Below are 22,224 nucleotides of genomic sequence, written 5' to 3' on the forward strand. Positions count from 1 at the left end.
ATTGCTTGACTTTCCAATAGATCCTGTGTGTTATAGACGTCTCTATGCTGTAAGAATTAAAGTAATTTGAAAAGCGGTTTTATTCTGGTGGTTTACTAATTTGGGCCGCTACGACTAGAAGTTCTAAGAATTTCTCCACATTTTACGCGGGATCACTTAATCCGAACCCTGCTGAAAATACAAAATAACTGAATCATTAGACTGAGAAGGCACTGGAAAATCTGGTATCAGGAGGTCTCAATGGCAAGGGAAAATGAAGATTTCGGCCACTTGAAAACGTGCCGCCTTTCCACAACTGTGCCTAGGAGCCTGTCAGCCCCAGCAACCTTTCTACTGTCCCATGAGATGGCGCCACGTCAAAGGTGGTAGACCAGGACGTCTCCAGAAACACAATACCCACTTAAAAGCCAGTGTTCTCTTTAGGAGCCTTCTTCCCTTAACAAATCAGTCCTTTTCGGATCGTAATTGTTCTTTGGGAGCGCTCCTTTGTTCTCGCCCAACACCTCACAGGAGCCGAAGATAAAATGGCGGCCTAGCTAACCTAGGTTCCTACCGGCGGAAGCAGTCCTTCTCTAGACACTTCCTATTGGGTCCCCAAACCTTTGAAGGTTAGTTCCGATGCTAGTTCAGTCGGCGGTTACGAGCCGCGACTGCGCAGCCAGGCTACGCCGGCGTGGAATGACGCCTCAGGCGGAAGGAAAAGGTTTGACGCTTCTTGAGCATTCGATTGCTCGCGAGAATTGAGCGTTGCTAGGCGCCCTGCCTGGAGGCGGGACTAGCCTCTGCAGGGCGTAACTGGGCGGAGCCTCGCGAAGGTTCCAGAGCCGTCTCGTGCGGAGGGCGGGCCGCTGAGTCCCGCCGGGTCGGTGTAGCTCGCTGCCGGCGCTGTGACGCTCGTGGGTGGCGTGCTTGGCTTTTCCTGGCTCCTTCGGTACACTGCTGCAGCTCCGGCCTCGGGTCTGACGCTCCACAGCATGGCTTCCACTTTGGAGGAGGTAGGGGTCGGCCTGGACCCACCGGCTGGCGCCGCCCGGCTGCCGCTGCTTTCCCGGGGCTGGTATCCTCAGCTCTGCCCCTGTCTCGGGCCCGCGGCCTCCGCGCTGCCACCTGCCCGGGCCCTGAGCGTCCCGGCCGCGGCTGGAAGGTCGGGGGTGTGTCTGGATCTCAATTTTTGGCGCGGTTTGTGGCAGGCTCTCGGGTGAAGGTCCCCTCTCCATTGCCTAAGGTCTTCTCGGCTCCCGGTACCGTCCAGGGAACAGGAACGAACCTTCCTTAAATTAAAGCTCATTGCAAAAGCTGTGAGCTCCGGGCCGGGGGCAATTGGAAGGAATTCCTATGCCCGCACGACTATCCATGGTCACCACATTCATTCCATCGGTGGTTAAACATGCTGTTATTTCTAAATGGTTTTAGTTTTTATTTAGCAGCGCCAGTAGAGAGTCTACAGGCCTTACACATGGTAGTCAAACGATCTACCATTGTGTTACACCCTCAGTCTTTATGTATAGAAGCATTCTTTTAAAATTTATTGGAAATTAATTGTAGATACTACTAGCAAATTGCGGGGCGTATATATTGTGTTCACAGAAACGTTGGCTATCTGTTAAGATTTGCTTTTCGGAAATTTCCCTCTCACTTTGAAAACCATGACATCGGCTTTCAACACATAAGAATTAGGAACTTATGTTAAAGTATTAATATTGGTATCTTGGCCACAAGTAAGTAGCCTCAGGCACCATGTGCTCACTGGGAGAGTGGAGGGTGGCTTAACAGTGGTGCACACAAGTAGGTAGTTCATTATTAATTGTCTCCAAAGGAAAGAACTTTAGACTTGGAGACATGTATATAGGAACACAATTGTCTTTTGAGATAAAATTCAATCACATTAAGGTTTATAATTCAACTTTTCCTGTCATACCACCACCAGTGTTACCTGGTTGCAGAATATTTTCATTTCCTCAAATAGAAATCCATCGTAGGTGCTCCATCTAGATGGACTGGAACCTTGCCTGCTTCTAGTTCATCTGAGGTATCAACATAGCCTTTTTATGGCTGAATAGTATTCCGTTGTACACATACAATGCATACTTATCTGCTGGTACATACTTGTTTCTCCCTCTTGATGATTGTGAATTCTTGTAAACAAATTTTGTTTTGTGGGCATGTTTTTAGTCCAGGTAGTTGCCAAATAATAAGGGAAAGCTTTGGAAGTTACTGTTCCTACAAGACTTGCACAGAAGGCACCAATTTTCCACATTCACTAGCATTTGTTATTTTCTTCGGTGGTTTTTGTTAATATACCATCTAAGCGAGTGTAGTGCATCTTATGGATTTGCTGTGCTTCATCTTCGTAGATGTGACACATCTACTTGTGTGTGTACGTGGTGTCTTTGTGGAGGAAAGCTGAGTTCTTTCATTTTGAGCAATTGGGTGGGAGTAGGTCTCACTAAGTAGCCCTGGCTTGTCTTAGAGATACACCTGCATCTGCCTCCAGAGTGTTAGAACTAAAGGCGTGTGCTACCTGGCCAGACAAGCCCCTATTTAACAACTAGGACACCGAGTCAAAGGGAGATAACATGTTTATACATAGAAACAAATGCCTGCCGAGAAGGCAAGAGAAAAATACAAGAAAAAGAGGGCAGAAAACTGTTCTCATCCCTGTCACCATAAAGTGTGGATGTGGTGCCTGCACTGTCAATGGTTTCAGGACTGTGGAAACAAAAACATCAAGCAATGACTCTTCTGTAAGTCATTTCAGTTGATGTCTTACTAAAGAGGGCCTGGGAATTAATTCTGCCATGAGTCAGCTAGAAAAAAGGATTCCCATTCCAGTCAAAAGCAAAAACTCTTACTTTCTCCTTTTGTTAAGTAAATCTCTAGTCTAGGAATAAGTACTTGCTTTACTTTTAATATTTTTATTATGTTGATATTTAGAATACACATGAATTTTGAAACCACAGAAAGACTTTGAATGAAATATCCTGATTCTAAATTCAAAAGATGAATGAGCAGTTTTGGATCTTAGAATCAAGTTTCCTTGGGATTGTGGACAGGACTTACACTACTGTGCTTTTTATAAACTGTTATTAGTACGTGCAGCAAATGAAATCATGAAGGCCACAACGTGATGAGCTATTGTAAAATGAGCTCCTAATATCTAGCATTTAAAAGATTTTAAAATTATTTTATTTCTTGAGATTATATTAAATTAGATCATTTTCCCCTTCCTCTCTCTAAACCCTCCTGCACTCTTTCAATTTTGTAGTTTCTCTATTTTCTCATTGTTACATACATAGACTGTGTAATATTACTTGTAGGTTAGCTATCAGGGCTGACCGTTTGCTACTGATTAACTAATTGGTGTGCTCTTCCTTGGGGAAGACTACTTCTCATGCTCTCAGACTTTCTTTTGGGCCAGTCCTTGTGTAGAGAATTGTGACATCACAGGCTTTCCTTGTCCACATTAGCATGTCTATTGTCAACTCAAGTTTAGGCATTCATGCTGAGTTTTTTTTTTTTTTTTTTTTTTTGGTGGGTGTAATGTCTCATAACTAGGAGTCACACAGTCACAGTCACAGTCTCACAACCAGCTCCTTATCGCTGGCTCTTAGAATCTACCATTTCCACAAGAATTGCACAGAAGGTACCATTTCTCCACATACTTGCTATTTTTTCTATGCTGTAGATGCATCCATTGGGACTGGGCTCCACAACTCTGCGCTTTGATTGTGGTTTTCTGTAATGGACTCTTATAGGTTGTAAATGGAGCATTTAAGGATTTTTAATATTAAGCCCTTTATTTATGAAGGTATAAAGTAAGGTGGTTGTTTTTATGGTCAGGTTACCAAGGCAGAAATTTTTAAGCATTTTTTCACCATTAGGTCAGAGGAGGATTGAGGAAATATTTAAGCCCATTGATTTTTGTGTCTGCCTGTATAAACTACTTGTATGGAAGTGCCTTTGGAAGTGGGATTGCAAAGATCTGTGAGCTGCCTGATGCGGGTGCTAAGAACTAAACTGTCCTTTGGCATGTGTTCTTAACCACTGAACAATCTCTAGCCCCAGCCCGTTGATCTAACACTGTCTTCAGTGAAGTTCCACATTACGTGTCTGTCTCTAAAAGGTAGAGGATCTGCCTGATGCATTGGCACGACAAGAAAACAACAGAAGAGCAAAGACCAGTTTCCAGAGTGTGTTCATATGGGATTGGATATTGAGATTTTCTTTCTGTGGCCTCAGTTTCTACAAAAAGCTCAACTCAACTGAAGAACAAGACTTTGTTGGAAGCAGAATTTTTTTTACATTTTTTTTACCATGGTACATAGGCGATCAGGCAGTCTTTCGAGTATTGACTTGCCTCTCACCTGGATCCTAAAATTGAACTCAGGCTGTCAAGCTTGGCAGAAAGCACCTGTACCCGCTGAGCCATCTTGCTGACTCTATTTTATTTTATTTTTATTTACTTATTTTTGTCCTAACAATTCAAATTCTGAGATAGGAAAATCCATGATAACTGAGAATACAGCCTTGGTTACCTCAGTGAAGTCTCTGTAGTGCCTCCAGTCAGATAGATTCTCGTCTCTTTTACTATAAAAACGTCTCTTTTACGTTTTTCTAGTATTTGATGTCTAGACTTGGTGTTACTTTTAAATCTCTCAAGATTCCTTTTCAGTGTTCTAAAACAAAGGCAGCTAATAGCCTGCCAAACTGCAAAATACAGACTTAATTACTATTAATTAAGATTCTTTTTAACAAAAAGGAAGCGAGAGTTGTTTATATGTCAGTGAACAAGAAGAAAACAGTTTGCAACTCTTAAAAAATTAAAATGAACTTAATTTTTAGTCAGTAAGTTGAATTGGGCAGCAGGCCTTATTTATCTGAACGTCCCTCTGCTCTCCCACAGTTGCAGAGAGACCTAGAGGAGGTCAAAGTGCTGCTGGAAAAGTGCACAAGGAAAAGACTACGTGACGCCCTGACAAGTGAGAAGTCCAAGATTGAGACGGAGCTACGGAACAAGATGCAACAGAAGTCGCAGAAGAAACCAGAACTTGATAATGAAAAGCCAGCTGCTGTGGTTGCTCCTCTTACAACAGGATACACCGTGAAAATCAGTAATTATGGTATGACCTGTTCCACCGTATCTAGTGTTCTGACAGGCAGAGATGACTATTCCATAATATATTCGTGTTACATACTTTATGTGTGAAGTCTGTGGGGTTTTTTTGGTTTTGTTTTGTTTCATTTTTTAATGTTGACATTTGGTACTGTTATTTATTGTAACAGTATATACCAAAATGGCCTTAGATACTGTATTGGGAGGCCAAATTAACAGATTTATGGTAAAGAATTGGGATCTTTTATCTAGTAGCTGTTTGGGCTTTGCTTTTTTGTATGTGAGACAGTTGACCTGTAGCCCATTCTGGCCTTGAACTCTGAGACCCTCTTGCCTTTATGACATAGACACAGTTTTACTTTGAGTCCAGGTATCTTCATGTACTATCCAGATTGTTTTCAGAAGTCAACTAGGATTCAAGAGATTCTCCTATTTCTGCTTCCCAGGTACTGGAGCCTAGTTGTGTCCACCATGCTGTGCCTAGGATCCTCATCCCAATCTTATATTCTACTGTCCTGGAAGAGCTGAGGCTGCTTGGAGGGTGGGGGAGGCACTACTTAGAGAAGTAGAATTGGTTATCAAATTCCACAGTGTTGGCATTAGTCAACTTAGTGGAGAATTGTTAATTTCCCAGAGACAGGGTATGAATGTGTAGCCCAGGCTGGCCTTAAACTCACTGTGTAACTGATAATGACTTTGAACACCTGGTTCTCCTGCTTCCTCTTCACAAGTATATAAAGTGTGTAAGTGTATGCTACCTACCATAGCAGGTAGTTTTAGATGAAGGACAAAATTATTTAACAAAACAGGTAAGTAAATAAGCTAATCTTCGTGTATTTGCTAGACATAGTGGATCATGCCTATAATCTTAGCTGGTTAGGAAGATTGCAAGTTTGAGGCCAGCTTTGGCAGTTTAGACCCTTTCTCAAACTAGAAAAGATGAGTGCTAGAATGAAACTCCGTGGTACAGGGCCTGCCTGGTGTTCACAAGGCCAAGAGGTTCAGACCCTATTAGGAAAGAATTATTTTGGAGAAAAAAGTCACATTTAATAATTGTTTTTATTCTAATGAATAAAAGCGTCACGGGCTTTGCACATAGAAACTGAATTTAACTTTGCATTTTCCCACTTGCTGGATGCTTAGCTTCAGCAATAGTACTATATCTAGAAGTGCTGTTTTGAAACCATAGCTTCTTCATCTTAAAATTTTTTTAAATGATTTCTTTTTCTTTTTTTTTAGTTCTCATTGATATTTTGCTTGTATGTATGTGTGTGTATATGAGAGAGGGTGTCAGAATCCCTTGAACTGGAGTTACAGACAGATGTAAACTGCCATGTGGGTGCTAGGCATACAGTGCTCTTAACCTCTGAGCCATCACTCCAGCTCCCCATCTTGAGAATTTTTAACCTTTAATTCTTTTCCCTGTCTCTTGTTACTGGATTTTCATTTTCTGGGTTTTATTTTTAAATTTTACTTATGTGTATGGATGGGTGTTTTGTTGCATGTCTGTTTGAGCAGCACTTTAGTGCCTCAGTTCAGAAGAGGATGTCTGATGTCCTAGAACTAGAGCTACAGTTGCTTAGTGCTGGTGCTAGACTTGAACTCTGGTTCTCTGGGAGAACAACTACTGCTGAACTGTCTTTCAGCTCCTATAACTGGATTTTATGATAAGCCATGTCCTTTTGCTGTTCTATAGGTAGTTTCAGACATTCTTGTTCCATCTCTTTTGTTTTGCTAGGATGGGATCAGTCTGATAAGTTTGTGAAAATCTACATTACCTTAACTGGAGTTCATCAGGTTCCCACTGAGAATGTGCAGGTACACTTCACAGAGAGGTGAGTTCTTGTTACTGGATTTCCAGTAACCATTACCTATTCATGGGAATCTTATCGTCTGTGTGGCTTCTGAAATTCTGGTTTAAATTTAGAGCTAACTATAAAGAAGTGCAGCAACCAAATATGCACACTAAACCAGCTGTTCTCAACCTGGGTCGTGAACTCTAGTGGTCAAATGATCCTTTCATAGGGGCCATTTGTCAGATATTTACATTTTAATTCATAACAGTAGCAAATTCCATTTTTGAAATAGCAGTGAAATAATGGTGTGGTCCAGTGGTCATCACAGCATACAGAATTGTATTAAAGGGTGGAAGCATATTAGGGAAGTTGACAACCACTGCACCAAACTGAAGCCAGTCACTGTCCGGAGAACTATAGAGTGCCGGTCATCATGGAACCAGAAGGATAATGCGTTCGCTTTTGTGTTGTAGGGCATTTGATCTTCTGGTAAAAAACCTCAATGGCAAGAATTACTCCATGATTGTGAACAATCTTTTGAAACCTATCTCTGTGGAAAGCAGTTCAAAAAAAGTAAGTTATTTGTTTGGTCAAAGTATTGTGAAGGCCTCATTAAATTGACTCTGGCTGATTTAGGCTGGAGATGCACTAAACATAATGTCGGCAGTGTCTGGTACCAGTGCAGTGCGGTCCCTGCCTGGTGTGTAAGTAGTGTTACTGGGACAGCTGTTCGAAAGTGCTTTTGGTGTCTACTTCTGCACTGCAGTGGCAGGAGATCATGCAGCCCATGAAATATAAAATACATGATTTTGGATTTGACCCTTTGAAGAAAGTTTGCCAGTTCATTTGTAGAAAAAATTATTCTAAGAAGGCTGTTTTAAAATTAAGGAGAAATGTTTGAAGTGATCTGAGTGAGTTATGATGCCTGCTTTTTCACTTAGTCGTGTGACCCTGTTGTTTGTTGGCCTCACTTTCAACATTTGTACAGTGGCGATACTGACATTAATAATATATAGTATTAGGTCCATTATATATAAACTTATTTTAGGATTTCATTTAGGATCTTTAAGTACTCAGCTTGTTGAAGTTGCAAAAGTACATGAATTCATTTAAAAAAAAAAAACTTGCTTATACTTTTTTACAAGCTCATACAATCCTGTTCTTTCCAGTTTAAGAAAGTGATGTTTTAATATGTTAGATGTATAGACCTGTCATTTTTCCATTAGGTATTTGCCTAAAAGTTGTAATAAAAGCAGTCTTAATTAGTCAGTGTCTCACTGCAGATATCCTCACTTGTTTAGAGTCGAAGGAGTTAGGGCTTATAGGAAATAGATTGATCATTTTTTGAGTTGAAGGTGTTTCTCTTCCTTGCTCTTCCTTCAGATACTTTACCTTAAATCACCAAAATTCAGCCAGTCCTCCAAACACACTATGACTGTTGCGTCTGGGATCTATGCTTTTTGGTTTGGCAGATGTCTGTAGTGTTGTCCTTTTAGGTCTTAGGTTCACTTGGTTCACATTTTGTCCCAGAACCCTTCTAATGAAGTTCTTCCCACATTTCCCATTAACATTCTCTTTAAGAGTCTGAGACAGAGAGAGTAGTTTCTTGTTGGTTCACCACTATATGTACACCCTGCTAGCCAGTCCACAACACAAGCATCTTGCTATTCTCCTATCTTCATCTCACCATAGGAATACCTGACTACAGTTGCATGTGACTGTATCTAGCTTTTCTTTTTGGGTTCTGGATGTTTGCATGACATGCTGTCCTAGTTAAGTTTTTATTGCTGTATAAAACACCAAGACTAAAAGTAACATGTCCAGATCATAGTCCATCATGAAGGAAAATTAAGGCAGGAACAAAAGAAAAACCGTGGAGGAACCATACTGGCTTATTCTCTGGCTTGCTCAGCCTCCTCTCTTATGCAAACAAGATCACCTGTCAATCATTAATCAAGAAAAATGTCTTACTGACCTTCCCACGGGCAATCTGATAAGTAGGCACTTTCTCAGTTGAGGTTCCTTTTCCCAGATACTATAGCTTGTATCAAATTGACAAAAACAAAACCAATCAAAACACATGCACTGTGCTTTACCTACTAAATTAGGGTAGGTTCTTCCAGGAGGCCTTTTGAAACCGGGTCTCAGGTAACCCAGGCAGCATTCCATCACTCTAAGTGGCTAAAGATAGCCTTGAATTCTTAATAATCCTACCTCTGTCTGAGGTGGAAGGATAATAGGAATTATGATAGTAGGAATCACTCACCCTAGGGCTTTATGAGTTCTGAGCCAGCGTTCTACCAACCAAGCCATATCCTGAACCATATCTTTAGGCCTTGATGGTCTTAGCATTGAAGGTATTCAGGTTTTGTTTTTGTTTTTTTTTTTCCTTTGAACAATTTTATTTTAAAAAACAAAGATAAATGTAAAAATTTTAAGCATTTTTGCATATAAGTATACGAATACATTTTTGTCAGTGCTTAGCTTTTTTTTTTTTTCCCCAAAGGTATTCAGGTTTTGTTTGTTTTATTCTGGCCGATCCATAAAAGGATTACTAGCACCAAGAATGAGTATTAACTTGGTTGGGTAACTCACTATTTTCTAAATATTTGTGCTTATTTCTTCTTTACAAATTACATCTGGTTCCTTTTCTTCCAGGTCAAGACTGATACAGTTATTATCCTATGTAGAAAGAAAGCAGAAAACACACGATGGGACTACTTAACTCAGGTGGAAAAAGAATGCAAAGAGAAAGAGTGAGTTTAGTTTTTACTATTTTTATCTTTGGTTGTGGTTTTACTTTATGGATAGCAGCAGCTGTACAAGCAAATTGTTTATCTCCTTAGGTCTTGGGCCAACCTCTTGGAGACAATCTGTTCCCCCTACCTCCACCCCCACCCTGGTAGTTCTGGCTGTCCTAGAACTTGCCAAAGTGGCTTTGAACTCATGGGGATTCACCTCTGCTTCCTGTGCTCAGCCTGTCAGAGTCTGTTAGAGAGCAAGGGACAGTTTAAGACAGTGTAGCTTGTTCTTTGGCATTGTTTTTATTCCTGGACATATTGGTACATTTTTAGATACTATGGCTTGTTCTCAAATAGTTCTGCTCTAGGAATTCTAGAAGAGCTCACCTACCCAAATAAACTGATTCCTCAGATGTCTCTAAAGTATACTTTTCACTCTCATTGGCTTTTGAGTCCTCAAAACTCTATGTCTCCCAACATCCAGTTTTTTTTTTTAATCCTCTTTAATAACTGTTTCAAAAATCTTATCAGATGGCTTGCATTATAAATCAGTTTTGATTTTTTCCTGTAGTTGGTAGTATCTTGCAGAGTTGCTCCCTTGGTAACCAACATGCATTTGGGAAATCTAGGTTAAAGTTCTGTACATTTGATGACTTGGGACTTGATTTAAGCCTGAGTTTAAATAATGAGGCCTATTTCAAAAAATAAATGTAAGGATGACTGGCTGTTTGGACATTTCTTGACTAAATCTACTTACCACATTAATTAAGGACCTTAGCTCTAGGCCCAGATCCATGAATCTCAAGTTTAGTAATTTTTCTCACGAAAATGTTATAGTTTCATTATGTATTCATATCATAATGTGTACTTAGGGGGTTTTGTAGGTTTTTAAATGTAAAGAAAAGTGCTTTTAAAAATTTTCATTTTGGAAAAGTAACTACTCATATTACCTATTTTCTCTGGAAGTCGCACTGCCTCGTGTCAGCCCTTTGGAGTTCTCTCCTTCGTGTGCCATGTTCGTGTGGGTGTGCCGTTTCTCAGGATGAGCCCAGGCTCGCTATTTTGATTGTGTACTCTAGCATCCTTCTCTGCTCAACTTCCTACCAGTTACAGTCTAAGTGTCTTCCATGCTTCCATCTTTTCATTATAGTCTGTTTTCTTCTTCACAGAAAGCCTTCCTACGACACTGAGGCAGATCCTAGTGAGGGATTAATGAATGTTCTAAAGAAAATTTATGAAGATGGAGATGATGACATGAAGCGAACCATTAATAAAGCGTGGGTGGAATCCAGAGAGAAGCAAGCCAGAGAAGATACAGAATTTTGAGGCTTTTAAAAGTCCTTATGGGAACTGTGCTGTGGAGTGCTCATGTTTCCAGTAGGGGAATGTTGTTGAACTGCACATATTTGTTTATGTGGGTCTGTAGTTTTGACAGATAACTATTTACACAGCCTTCTAAGTAAAGACAGCAGATCCTCCATTTCTTACTGGAGGATTTGATTTAAATAAATATGCTTATTAAACATTCTTCATCAGCATCCCAGACATTCTGTTTCAGAAAAGGCTATATGGCATTCTTACTGAAATGTAAAAAGGAAATCTTACATAATGAAAATGTTGTATCACAGATTTTTGTTCTGGCTGGGAGATAGAAAACAAGTATTTGTCTATAACTGACATTAAGTCCCTGTAATGTAAAAAATAAAAGCAAATTTTTTGCATAAAATTCAAATTTGTACATGAACTTGCAAGTTATGATAGAGCTGTTACCCATTATTACCAGCTTAAGCAACATGTGTGCCATGTGTTACCATGTACTACTAATTGATTTAAATATATTTATGAATATAGAATTAAAACACAAATGGCAAAAATAGAGGAACATCTTGTGTTGATAAGTATTGTCATGGATCAGATGGTTTAAAAATAACCATGATGCGAAAACTTGAAAACTCCATTTATCCCTTTGTTCAATAAAGTTAGAGTTTTACTTAAAAGATAAGTTTTGCGATGTGCTTTGAGTGTATTCAAAGTTACGCGCTGTTACTACACTTCAGTGTGTTTCAGAAAGCAGTAAGAGGGCTGGAGCAGTGGCTCAGGTGTTGAAGGCTAGGCTCACCATCAAAAAGAAAGCAATCAGATGCCTAGAAAATAAAAGCCAGTAGATCACAACTACCATTAAGAATTAGGTAAAAGTCAGAATTTAAAATTAATGTATAGAAAGGGTGGCTGGAAGTATAATGCTTCTAGAACTATATTGAACCGTGTATTAAACAGACTGGTGAAACACATTCAATTGTATATTAGGAGATTGAGAATATAGTAAGCGTGGTATTTGTAGGGGGAAATAAATTGTTAATGATACAGGTAACAAAAAGTCATATGTTCAACATTTACAGCATCAAGGATCTCAGTGTAAAAAAGTTATAGAAGTACTAGAGATGGAATTCCATTATGACCTAGGAATGAGAAGAAGTCTTGATTTAAAATGAAAAAGGAAAAAATGTACATTGCAAAACTACATGTAACCAAAAACTGATGACACACTGAGAGGTTATCAATATAAGTAAATCATTCACAGGAAAAAAAGTAAGAGTTGTAGGAGATGACATTTTCTTCAATGGTGTAGCCACTGGTAATTTCCCCAGAGCTTCAGTAAGTAACCCTAATAAAAGCCATTGGATCACCAAAACTAAAGGGAGAGAAATACAACAAAAACATGTTTACCCTTTTCTAGAAAGTCCTAAGAAGCCATATTTTATATTGGGAAAAATGTTTTAAATACCTGGGAATGATATATACAATTAACAAATGTTACCAGGACTATATTATGGTACATCATGGCAGAAATAGACAATTTTGACCTAGAGCCACTGGAAATTTAACATAATTGAAAAGGCATTGAAACTGAAAGAGAACAAACTTACTTTGTCCATTTCTGCTATGTAATTTTCATAGAAACATTTCTCACCATTCTGGAGTCTAGTAAGGTCAGATCAAAGGGCCCATCTACTTGGTGGTTAATAAGGGCTTTGGCAGAGGATGCAGATGAAAGTCTTCCAGGAACTCCCAGTGTATTGATCTCATTCATGAAGGTGAAGTGGGGGCCCCACTTATTAATACCATGGACTGGGCATTAAATTTCGATAATGCATTTTGGAAAGACATGCTTTTTGGAAATATGCTTTGCATATTAAGTTTAGTACAAGTTATTTTCAAGTATCTTTAGAATGTTATATATCTACTAGAGATCTAAATTTTATACCACAATTAGTGAGTATATTGCAGTTTTTATATCTTGTGATTAAAAGTAAAGATTTTGACACTGAATTTTTTTAAGGGTAATTTTTAAATCTTATATGTACATGTGTTTACATGTATTTACATACTGTCGAGGTTGCTGGAAGCAGTCAAAGGTTTTTGGATTTCTCGGAGAGTTGAATTGCAATTGGTTAAGAGCTGCCTGTCCAACATGGGTGCTAGGAACTGAACTCTGGTCCCATGGAAGAACAGTAATCACTTTCTGCTGAGACATCCCTTCAGCCCCCAAGATTTAAGATTTTTATATAAGATACACAAGTATAGAATTAATGTAAAGGTATCACTATGTTTTACCTATAGTAAAAATACATTTCTAGGACTGAAGAGATGGCGGTATTACCACTCACAGAGAACCGCAGGTTCCACTCCCAACACCTATCCCAGGTGGCTCACGAGATTAAGTCCAACACTAGTGGTATCTGACACCTTTGGTCTCTCCAAACTCTCACACCCTGCCCCATACATCATATACACATAATTAAAAATAAATCCTGAAACAAAACAAAAATTCCTAGCAAGGCAATGACAACTTACTGGCTATGAGTTAACCATAGTGTATCCTGTGGTCTCTAAACATTTCCTATTGTAAAAGAGCCCTAAAGATAAGTGTCTGAATCAGGAACTGTACTGGCTCTTACCAGTAAGCAAGAACATAGTGAATAACATTTACAGGATATGGATGTCAGAGGACTTCCACTGGTAACAGGACAGTGATCACGGGTAAGAATGGGCAGAATGAATTAAAGCACCAAATACATAAAAATTTCAAAGTTCACAGGAATGCAGAATTATTGGTTTCTATTTTTGGTAATACAGCAACTTGTTTACTCTGAAAATATTTATTACACATGTCAAATATATTTTAGTAATTGTTGATAGGGCAAGTTCTTAAAAAACAAAATGACAAAGCAAAAAAACCCAAAACATGCAGCAAAGATAGAATTAGAAAATCACTATAATTCTTAATTAAAACATTGATGCAACAATCATCATTGGAATATCTAAGCCACTAGGCGATAGGTAAGCTTTAAATGTTGATACCTCATAACTAATTTGGGATCCAATGCCTTCCTCTGGCCTCCAGTACCAGGCACCCACACGGAGCACAGGTTAACATGCATATAAAACACTGATACACATTATTGAAAAATTTTAAAAGATGAAACTATTTTGCAGTTTTTTTATTCATTGTCAGAGAAAGTTGGCCCTAAATATAATTTAAAATATCCTGTTTAATTCTCCATCTATTGTTACCCAAAAGTGATAGTAACTGCAGACCAGGGATACAATGTAGAAAAGCAGTCTGTCAATTAGATCTGCCATCTAGAAGTATTTTGTGGAATTGCTACTAACAGTCACACTTGAAGGAAAATACCACACTTACACAGAAAACATTTTTATTTCACTCTTACACCATGTATTGGAGTAATAAGCTTTAAAGTTAAAAGACAATTCAATGACAACCACATTTCTTTATTTAAAACCTAGAAGTAGTTTAACTCCGGGTTAAGTAGACTAAACATACTAGACCCTTATAAAACCTAGGGTTTGGTCTTAAGTCTCTTGCCAGATTGGCTTCCCTGGCAGCTGGGCAGGTTCTGAAACTTTTACCATATTGCTCGCTGAACTCCAGAAAGTAGCCCATGGTCAGCTAAGTGGCGGAAGACAATGCGACCTAGCCTCCAGCGACGCTTAACACCACGTGGACGAGATGTCATAACACACCGATTTCTGATTCTCACAGGACAGCTATCCCGTGGAAGAGCAGCAATTTCATCACCAGCCATTTCCTATGGGAAAATTATAACATAGACCATAATTCAGTACCTAAAGGAAAGAAAGAATGTCCCCCAGATCCTAGCCAGAGAACTGTGAATGGTAAAATAAAACAAATGTTTGATGTTTTTTCAATGTGATTTTAAAGATTAAAATAACCATAACTTACAAATCATAACAACAAAGTTCAGCGTATTTTTATAAACAGCATATACTGTGTAGCCATCAGTGCCCAAGGCTGATGATGCCTCCCTTCTAAGGACACTGGCTAATAGCTAACATGTTCTCTAATACCATAGAACACATTTTTCCTGTTGTAAACTGTATGTCATATATTCCCATATAATATTATCTTTATTCATTTGTCTAGTTTTTTTTTTTTCCTACAATATACTCTTCTGACCACCTACACTGTTTCAAATGTCATTAATATCCTTAGTCTTCTTGGTTCTAGAGTAGGTTGGAATTGCTTTATGTATTCTGTAGCTGGTGGAGATCTGAGTGTTGGGTTCAGACCTGGGGTAAGTGGCTGAGGTGACTACTGAACACACCAAAGCAGATCTGTCCTCCACATCCTTTAGTCTTTCCCTCAACCTTCCAGCCCAGGGCTTAGGCTTCTTGTCCCCCAGAGGCTCTTCACTATATAACCCAGACATTTTATTTCCTGTTCTCTCACTGTTTCTGTCTCCTCCCCCATCCCCTTTCTCTCATAGACTTTAATACTGCTTGAATTCGACTCATTTTGCTGGTGAAGATAACCTATTACTAAGTAGGTTCTGTTTTGAGTTACTGTGAATAGTAATCCATGTTTAGGTCATTTACAAAACAAAATATGTGAATGCATTTATTGCCCCATACACACATAATTTTTAAAAAGTACAAATCCTTTAAGCATCTGAGCTGATACTTAGGAAAGACCAGGGTTTGAGACTAGTAAAGTTTGATCACCAAGATTCTCAAAGCCTTATGATGAAGATTCTGACTACTGCTGAAACAAAGGTGGCCAGACAAGGTTTACAAGAAAGAGAAATATTTGCAGTACAAGCAATGTCTATGAGGCTGACAGATTAGGCTCAGGTTGTCAGTAAAAACTATCATATGTTGGCACACCGGTAACCCTTAATAGAATGTGGGAGGCACACGAAAAGTACACTAACAGCTAAAAGGACAAAAATTGCAATACCTAGAAAAAAACCCCACTAAATTAATAAATGACTGCCTATCGAAATCTACAAATATTCCAAGCTTAGGCATCTGTTGGTATTAGAAATAGAACAGTGTAAAATGCAATGAACAGATAAGAAGTATGATAGAAGGAACGAGCAGACCTATCTATGCGCACTTCCTGGTCCTCAAAAACTGGCATTGGAACAGGAAAATGAAAGCAGAAAAAAAAAGCTTAGTTCACAAAAGAGCGTCTTGGGAAAGCCTTGGGAACTGGACACAAATTTAACTTGTAAGGATCAGACAGCCCTGATAGTTTAGATAGCTCATTATCTTCACTGATTTTGTTGGTACTAATACCAGAGGCATTTCTTCTGTTGTGTGAGGGAGGAGATGTTCTTCATAACTCACTCATTTACCCTCTGGCTTAGTTGACAATTACAATTCGTATATACTCAATAATATACTGGCACACATTATCTTTCTACTCTTAGCAAATTTCAAGTGAAGAATGTGCCACTGGCTATGACTACTCCAGGTTTTAGCATAGCATTTCTTCACCTTACAGTCCAAGTGTGTGCCTGTTTGACCAACTGAGCTTGACCCCTGTGGACTCCCAGTTCATGGCAGCTACCATTCTTCTCTGCTTCCATGATCAACATTGTCTTGAGTGCCCAAGGCTGTCTTCTATAAAGAGAAGTGTAATACCTCATGTGGTAAACACCATAAGAGACAGGTCCTGGGAACTCAGTTTTCTAATCATTTAGTTAAAACCAGATGAAATTTAAAAGATACAGCAGTCAGACAATGGTGATTCACACCTTCAGTCCTAACACTTGGGAAGCAGAGTCAGGGGTATCTTTGAAATTGAGATATGTAGATTGACTTCCAGGACAGCCAAAGCTACACAGAAACCCTGTCTTGAAGAACAAACAAAATAACAACAAAACAATCATTTTGCCAATTTATACAATTTTTTTAAATATAGACTTTTAGTAGGGTAAGTTTAAATGTCCTACAAATCCTGTCTCCACCTAAATGTAAAACCTTATGCCGCAGGAAGCCAAACAGGCTTGATACCTTTTTATTCAACCAGAAGTACACGGCAAGAAGGGAAGACTAAATGATAGCCTAAGCATGGAGGGCAAAGGAATTCAGGAGGGCAGATCCTGAGTATGGCTCACAGGTTATGTGTTTGCCACACAGCCCAAGCATTAGCAATACCTCATGTGGGTTCCGAGACTACTATGATGTTGGGGAGATCTTGGGTCAAAATCCTTGTCAGTTTCTCTGTGGTCACCACTCACTAGTACATTCTAGTGACTGTATAATGTGACAGCTAAAGAACCAACTAGAAAAGACTGAATAGTTGTGTTTTACCCTAAACTTACCAAAGTCAGTTTTAAGGCTATTGATTTTAAGGCTATTGAATATTTGATCTTATTCTCTAGAAAGAAGTTGTAATAAAATAGCATCAAAAAGAAAATGAGGACAGTTAATGATTTTGTGAAAGAAAAGGACTCAACTGGCTAACCTGAAGGTCTTTTGGCAAAATGGTATTCTTTCTGATCGAATTGATCCGAAGCCTCTCATCTGCATATTCATAAGCCATTTTCCGTCTCTTCACATCACGCAACATTCTCCAGTCTACATAGTAGCCTCGAACCTGACCTGGTGATGATAGAGGAACTGCCTAAAAAGGAGAAACAAAGATCACAGGTGCAGCAAGTGGTTCCCAATCCTATGAACTTGTTCAGTCACTAGTTACTGCTCTCAGCAGTGAGAAAATTTTAAATTATCTTCGGCATGTATATGTGTGCTTGTGTACAAATGGGCATGTGTGAAGGTCAGAAGACAACTTTAGTGAATTAGTTCTGCATGTGTGTATGTGTACAGGTATGTGTGTGGAGGGTGGAGGAAGACGACATTTCTGTGAGTTGGTTACTCCTCCACCACATGGGTCCCTAGGATTGAACTGGGCTTAGTGGCAAGCATTTTACCCACTGAGCCATCTCTCCAGGGGAAAGATTTAATAATATTTTTTAAATTAACTTATTACATTTATTTGTGTGTGCATGTGCATACTACAACTCTTGTGGAAATCGGGACGATTTGCAGGAGTGTTCCTTTTTCTTAAGTTATTGTTACTTGCTTCCAGACACTCAGGTTTTGATGACTTCAATGTCCCTTGGTTATAAAATTAGAAGCAATTTCCAAACTCCCACTACCATACCACCCCCTCGGCAGTGTTTGTACCTCACTCTACACCCTCTCCCACTGGTTATATGACACCTCTGCCCATTCCAGTGGCCACGAACCACGGATATGGCCAGTAGGTCCTGGAAACGTAAGCAGTACAAGTTCCCACTTAATTCTTGATATTACCTTGCTTAAAATTTCAAATATCAAATAACCTTGTTTTTGGTACAACTACAAAAGTTAGCACCCCAACTTCGAAATATTTTACTTGTCAGATACATAAGACTTTGAAACCTGCTTCCAACCGAAGACTGTAAATGTCATAGATCATTCTAATTTTCACTTCCTAGGATACGAACATACCTGACTAGAAATATCTATTAAATTAACCACACCTACTTTTAAATTTCCATGTAAATACTAGAAAAAAATATAAATCACTCTTGTGGTTTGCATAACTTTTCTACTGGACAAAACTGTTATTTGTGACCTAACCACATTCCTAAAATCAAGCTCCATACACAAGACTCTATATCATCTGCCTGCCTGCAAAAAAGGCGGATTTCTAGCGATTCTTCCCTGTTCTATCATCGCTGTTCCCCACTCTAGTGTTATTTCCTACTAATATGCAGACACTATGTTGCTTTGGTTATAGTAAAGGAAAAACAACCCAGGTCTTTCTCTCTCGGGCTGACATCTCTCCCCAGCAAAAACGATCCAACACTTCTCCAACTTCCTTTGCTATTCTTCACAGTTTCTGTCCGCATTATAACGCTCTCACTTCTTAACTCTCCAGTCAATTCTCAGCCCTCCCTTTAATTAATCCTTCAGTTTTAGCGGAATAGCCTGCTCCATATTGGAAATTCTGTCACCACCTGCTTCCAAGCCACCACCAGCTGACAGCTAGTTGCTTTCAGTCTCTACACAATCGGAGCCTCTGATGCCTCAATCATCCGACTCCCTTTCCTTATAAACCGAGTCAATCTTGCAGATTTCAAATCATGGATCACCCTCGGCTGCCACTTCGGGCTCTCCTAGCCTAGCCGGAACGAGAAAGCAGATAGAAGGAGCCTCGGGGTTGGTCCTCCGTGCGCATTACAAGTGACATGGTTGCGAGAGACCCATAGGACACAGAATTCAGGGAAGAGGTGGGCTGGCGAGAAAGGCAGGGGCCTGACCTGCCGGAAGGTCCGCAGCAGCGAACCCAGAGCGGACGCCGCCATGTTGTCTGTCTATGCAGCCAACCTCGCCGCGTTACAACAGCGGAAACAGGTTGTGTGAAGGAGGGGCTTGTGCTTCAAAGGGCGGGCCCGGGTCAGGATTTAGCCTATAAAGAGAGAGAGGTTAGGTATGGTATTTGCGCTCTCGCGGTATTTTACAGAACTTGGGCAAACCATCCGAACCGCCCACTTTGGCAGAAGTGGAACAGTGAGGCTGCGCGATCCTCTGGGTCTCTCCGCGAGCTCGCGTTCCTCCGCCCCAGCCCCGCCCATTCTGCGCCTTGGCGCCACCTGGCGGAAGCTTGCTAGTATTTGTCACTCATCCTGCAGAACCGACACAGGTCACATTTCCGCTGTAATGATGATGGAGATGATATATATGCTGCTAAACAAGCCGAACAGCCTTCAACAGATAACTGGCCCCCAAGGTTTCTCTGCTTCTGCATTAAAGGTTGTTTAGAGATCAAAGTATTTCTTGAGACAGGTGCTTATCAACATTGTTCTCCAGCAACCCCACCCCTCCTCCACCTAGAAACGTGGTCTGGAGCTGGCACTGCAGTAGTCTCACTGAAAGAACGCCTTCCAGGACATGCGCTGCAGCCTTGTGGAGAGAGCTACCTGAGCTGCGCCTTGCCTTCCAGCTGCCAGCTTGCCACCTTTATGGGCTTGCTTTGTGTAAAACTAGTTTCCCCTGGTAGGATGGTTTTATCCTGTATTGTAGTGTGACAGGGAACATGACCAAGAACCCATCTCCATGTGTGTTCTAAGAACAAGCAGGAAAACTCTATCTGTCTAAAGTTGGATATAGGACCACGGTCAGAAAGACTTCAAACCCTAATACTCAGGTGGATCTGATCGTTTGCTTTGTTGAAAATGGCAGATTAAGGTAATAGTAGTGCATGCCTGTAATTCCAGCACTTGGAAGGGCCAGGAGTTCAAGGCTAGCCTTAGGTACACAGCAAGTTCAAAGCCATTATGGGCAACAATGAGACTCTCACAAAATAACAAGAACATAACAACAACAGAAGACAATGGCTAATTGGTGGCAAATGAAAAGTATCCCAGGATCGGATGCCCTCAGGCCTGGTAGGGATATTCATGACTTACAAGCATTTGTGACTATCATTTATTTTAAGGAAGAAAGATGGACAAAATGATGGAAGGTATGTATAAAACAATATAGAATACACAGAACTTCATGCCCCTTCTACTCCCCAGGAAACTCCACTCCTTCACCCAAAACTCCAGAGAACCCCTTAAAGCATCATTAGTAACTATAAAAAGTAGAGTAAAATATACATAATGTTTTACTCCATTTTGTACTGTAGATTTATGTTGAGGCAATATACGATTAGACAGGGAGAGAAGGTGGGAAAAAGGAGAGGAAACAGAAGAGGAGGAGTCAGGAAGTAAAACGAAAGAGGAGGAGTCAGGAAGTAAAACGGAAAAGGAGGAGTGAGAGGAGAGAGAGGAGAGGGAGGAGATGAACCGGAACAGGAGGACTGCAAGTGAGAAGGATTTCTTAGGAGGGGAATAGAGAGCATAGTTGTAAATCTGCCCAAAATAGACCACAGCTTGCTTTCCTATTTACTGAGTTCTGTTTCATTGAATGGGTTTATTTGGGTTGAAGAGGAAAATGCAACAAATTGGTGATTGGGTTGAAAAGGATATTGCAACATTGTATTTTTATAATAGGATATAGAAGATTGGGTAATTCATAAAGAACAAAGCTCAGCTGGTCATGAGCATGCCTAATATGACCAGTCCCCAAATAGATCCCCAACACTGTGCCCCCATCCCAGACTCAGGAGATAAAGGTAGGATCAAAAGTTCAAAGTTACCAAAAGTCTGAGTCCAGCCTGGACTACATGAGGCTCTGTGTCTAAAACAACAAATTCAAGTCCAGAGAATCTCAAAGGGGATGTCAGGTCAGAAATGGCTCAGTAGTTAAGAGCACTGACTGCTCTTCCAGAACTGAGTTCAAGTCCCAGCAACCACATGGTGACTCGCAACCATCTGTATTAGGATCTGATGCCCTCTATGGTGTGTCTGAAGAAACTATAATGTATTCATATGAATAAAATAAATAAATCTTTAAAAAAAAAAAGAATTGAATTCAGGTTCTTTGAAAGAACAGCCATCTTAACTACTGGGGCATCTCTCTATCCCTGTGTGAGGAACTTCTTGCTGTACCATCACTGTTGTTAAAAGATGATGTCCCGGGTTTCGGCACCAATGTTAGGAAAAGGATGAAGGCAAGGGGGATGGTATATGGCTCATGGAGGTGCGGTGAGGCCTGGAGGTGAGGGGGATACCTCTGGGGATCCATGTTGGGAATCCCTTCCCCCCACCAAGGGACCAGCTACAAGATGGTATAGTACGGAATAGAGTTTATTCAGGTCATGGGGGAGTTAAGAGGGTAGTAGAGGCAGAGAGAGAGAGAGACGAGAGGAATAGAGGAGTAGAGGCCAGCTATGAGCACGTGGAGGGAGAGGGGGGAAGGGAGGGGGAAAAAGAGAGGTAATTGGGGGGAGACAAGGAAGCAAGAGAAAGCAAGAGAACAAGAGAATGCAGGAGAGAGGAGGGGGCAAGCAGCTCCTTTTATAGTGTCAGGTCACTGGGGCAGAGCATACCTGGCTATTGCCAGGTAACTGAGGGGTGGGGTATACCTGGCTGTTGCTAGGTAACTGAGGGGTGGGGTTTACAGAATCCCAATGATCACCACATTAAGATATGAGTGAACGACAGAAGAGCCAGACTCACCCAAAACCAAACCTACTTTCAAGATAACAAGCCTACTCCATCCCATGACATTAATTCATTTGAACTTGATATAATCACCTGAGGCCCAGCCTCAGATGGGAGATTTTCCCTTCAGATAGGTGTATGTGGGG

At 40.3% G+C, this 22,224-nt stretch overlaps 2 protein-coding genes across 2 annotated transcripts; one reads left to right on the forward strand and one right to left on the reverse strand.

The window, feature by feature from the left end:
* Window positions 1-832: 832 nt before the first annotated feature.
* On the forward strand, window positions 833-11,609 carry CACYBP (calcyclin binding protein). Its single transcript, XM_080929257.1, has 6 exons — window positions 833-995; window positions 4,904-5,120; window positions 6,852-6,948; window positions 7,383-7,482; window positions 9,568-9,665; window positions 10,820-11,609. The coding sequence occupies exons 1-6, from the start codon at window positions 975-977 to the stop codon at window positions 10,974-10,976; spliced, it is 690 nt and encodes a 229-aa protein (XP_080785383.1). The 5' UTR covers window positions 833-974; the 3' UTR covers window positions 10,977-11,609.
* A 2,742-nt stretch (window positions 11,610-14,351) lies between these two features.
* MRPS14 (mitochondrial ribosomal protein S14) lies at window positions 14,352-19,364 on the reverse strand. Its single transcript, XM_080928697.1, has 3 exons — window positions 19,289-19,364; window positions 17,446-17,604; window positions 14,352-14,761 (listed from the first exon to the last, which is right to left on the reverse strand). Exons 1-3 carry the CDS (start codon window positions 19,331-19,333, stop codon window positions 14,579-14,581), a joined length of 387 nt encoding a protein of 128 aa, XP_080784823.1. The 5' UTR covers window positions 19,334-19,364; the 3' UTR covers window positions 14,352-14,578.
* Window positions 19,365-22,224: the final 2,860 nt, after the last annotated feature.

Source organism: Micromys minutus (genome assembly GCF_963924665.1).
Source record: "Micromys minutus genome assembly, chromosome: 1".
In the NCBI taxonomy this organism is placed as follows: Eukaryota; Metazoa; Chordata; class Mammalia; order Rodentia; family Muridae; genus Micromys; species Micromys minutus.

Coding starts and splice junctions, on each gene's coding strand:
- CACYBP (XM_080929257.1), top strand. CDS start 975: ATGGCTTCCACTTTGGAGGAG. Junction 5,121..6,851: donor CGTGAAAATCAGTAATTATG/GTATGACCTGTT, acceptor TTGTTTTGCTAG/GATGGGATCAGTCTGATAAG. Junction 9,666..10,819: donor AAAGAATGCAAAGAGAAAGA/GTGAGTTTAGTT, acceptor TCTTCTTCACAG/AAAGCCTTCCTACGACACTG.
- MRPS14 (XM_080928697.1), bottom strand. CDS start 19,333: ATGGCGGCGTCCGCTCTGGGTTCGCTGCTGCGGACCTTCCGGCAG. Junction 17,605..19,288: donor TGCTGCGGACCTTCCGGCAG/GTCAGGCCCCTG, acceptor TCTCCTTTTTAG/GCAGTTCCTCTATCATCACC. Junction 14,762..17,445: donor TTTTGCCAAAAGACCTTCAG/GTTAGCCAGTTG, acceptor ATTTTCCCATAG/GAAATGGCTGGTGATGAAAT.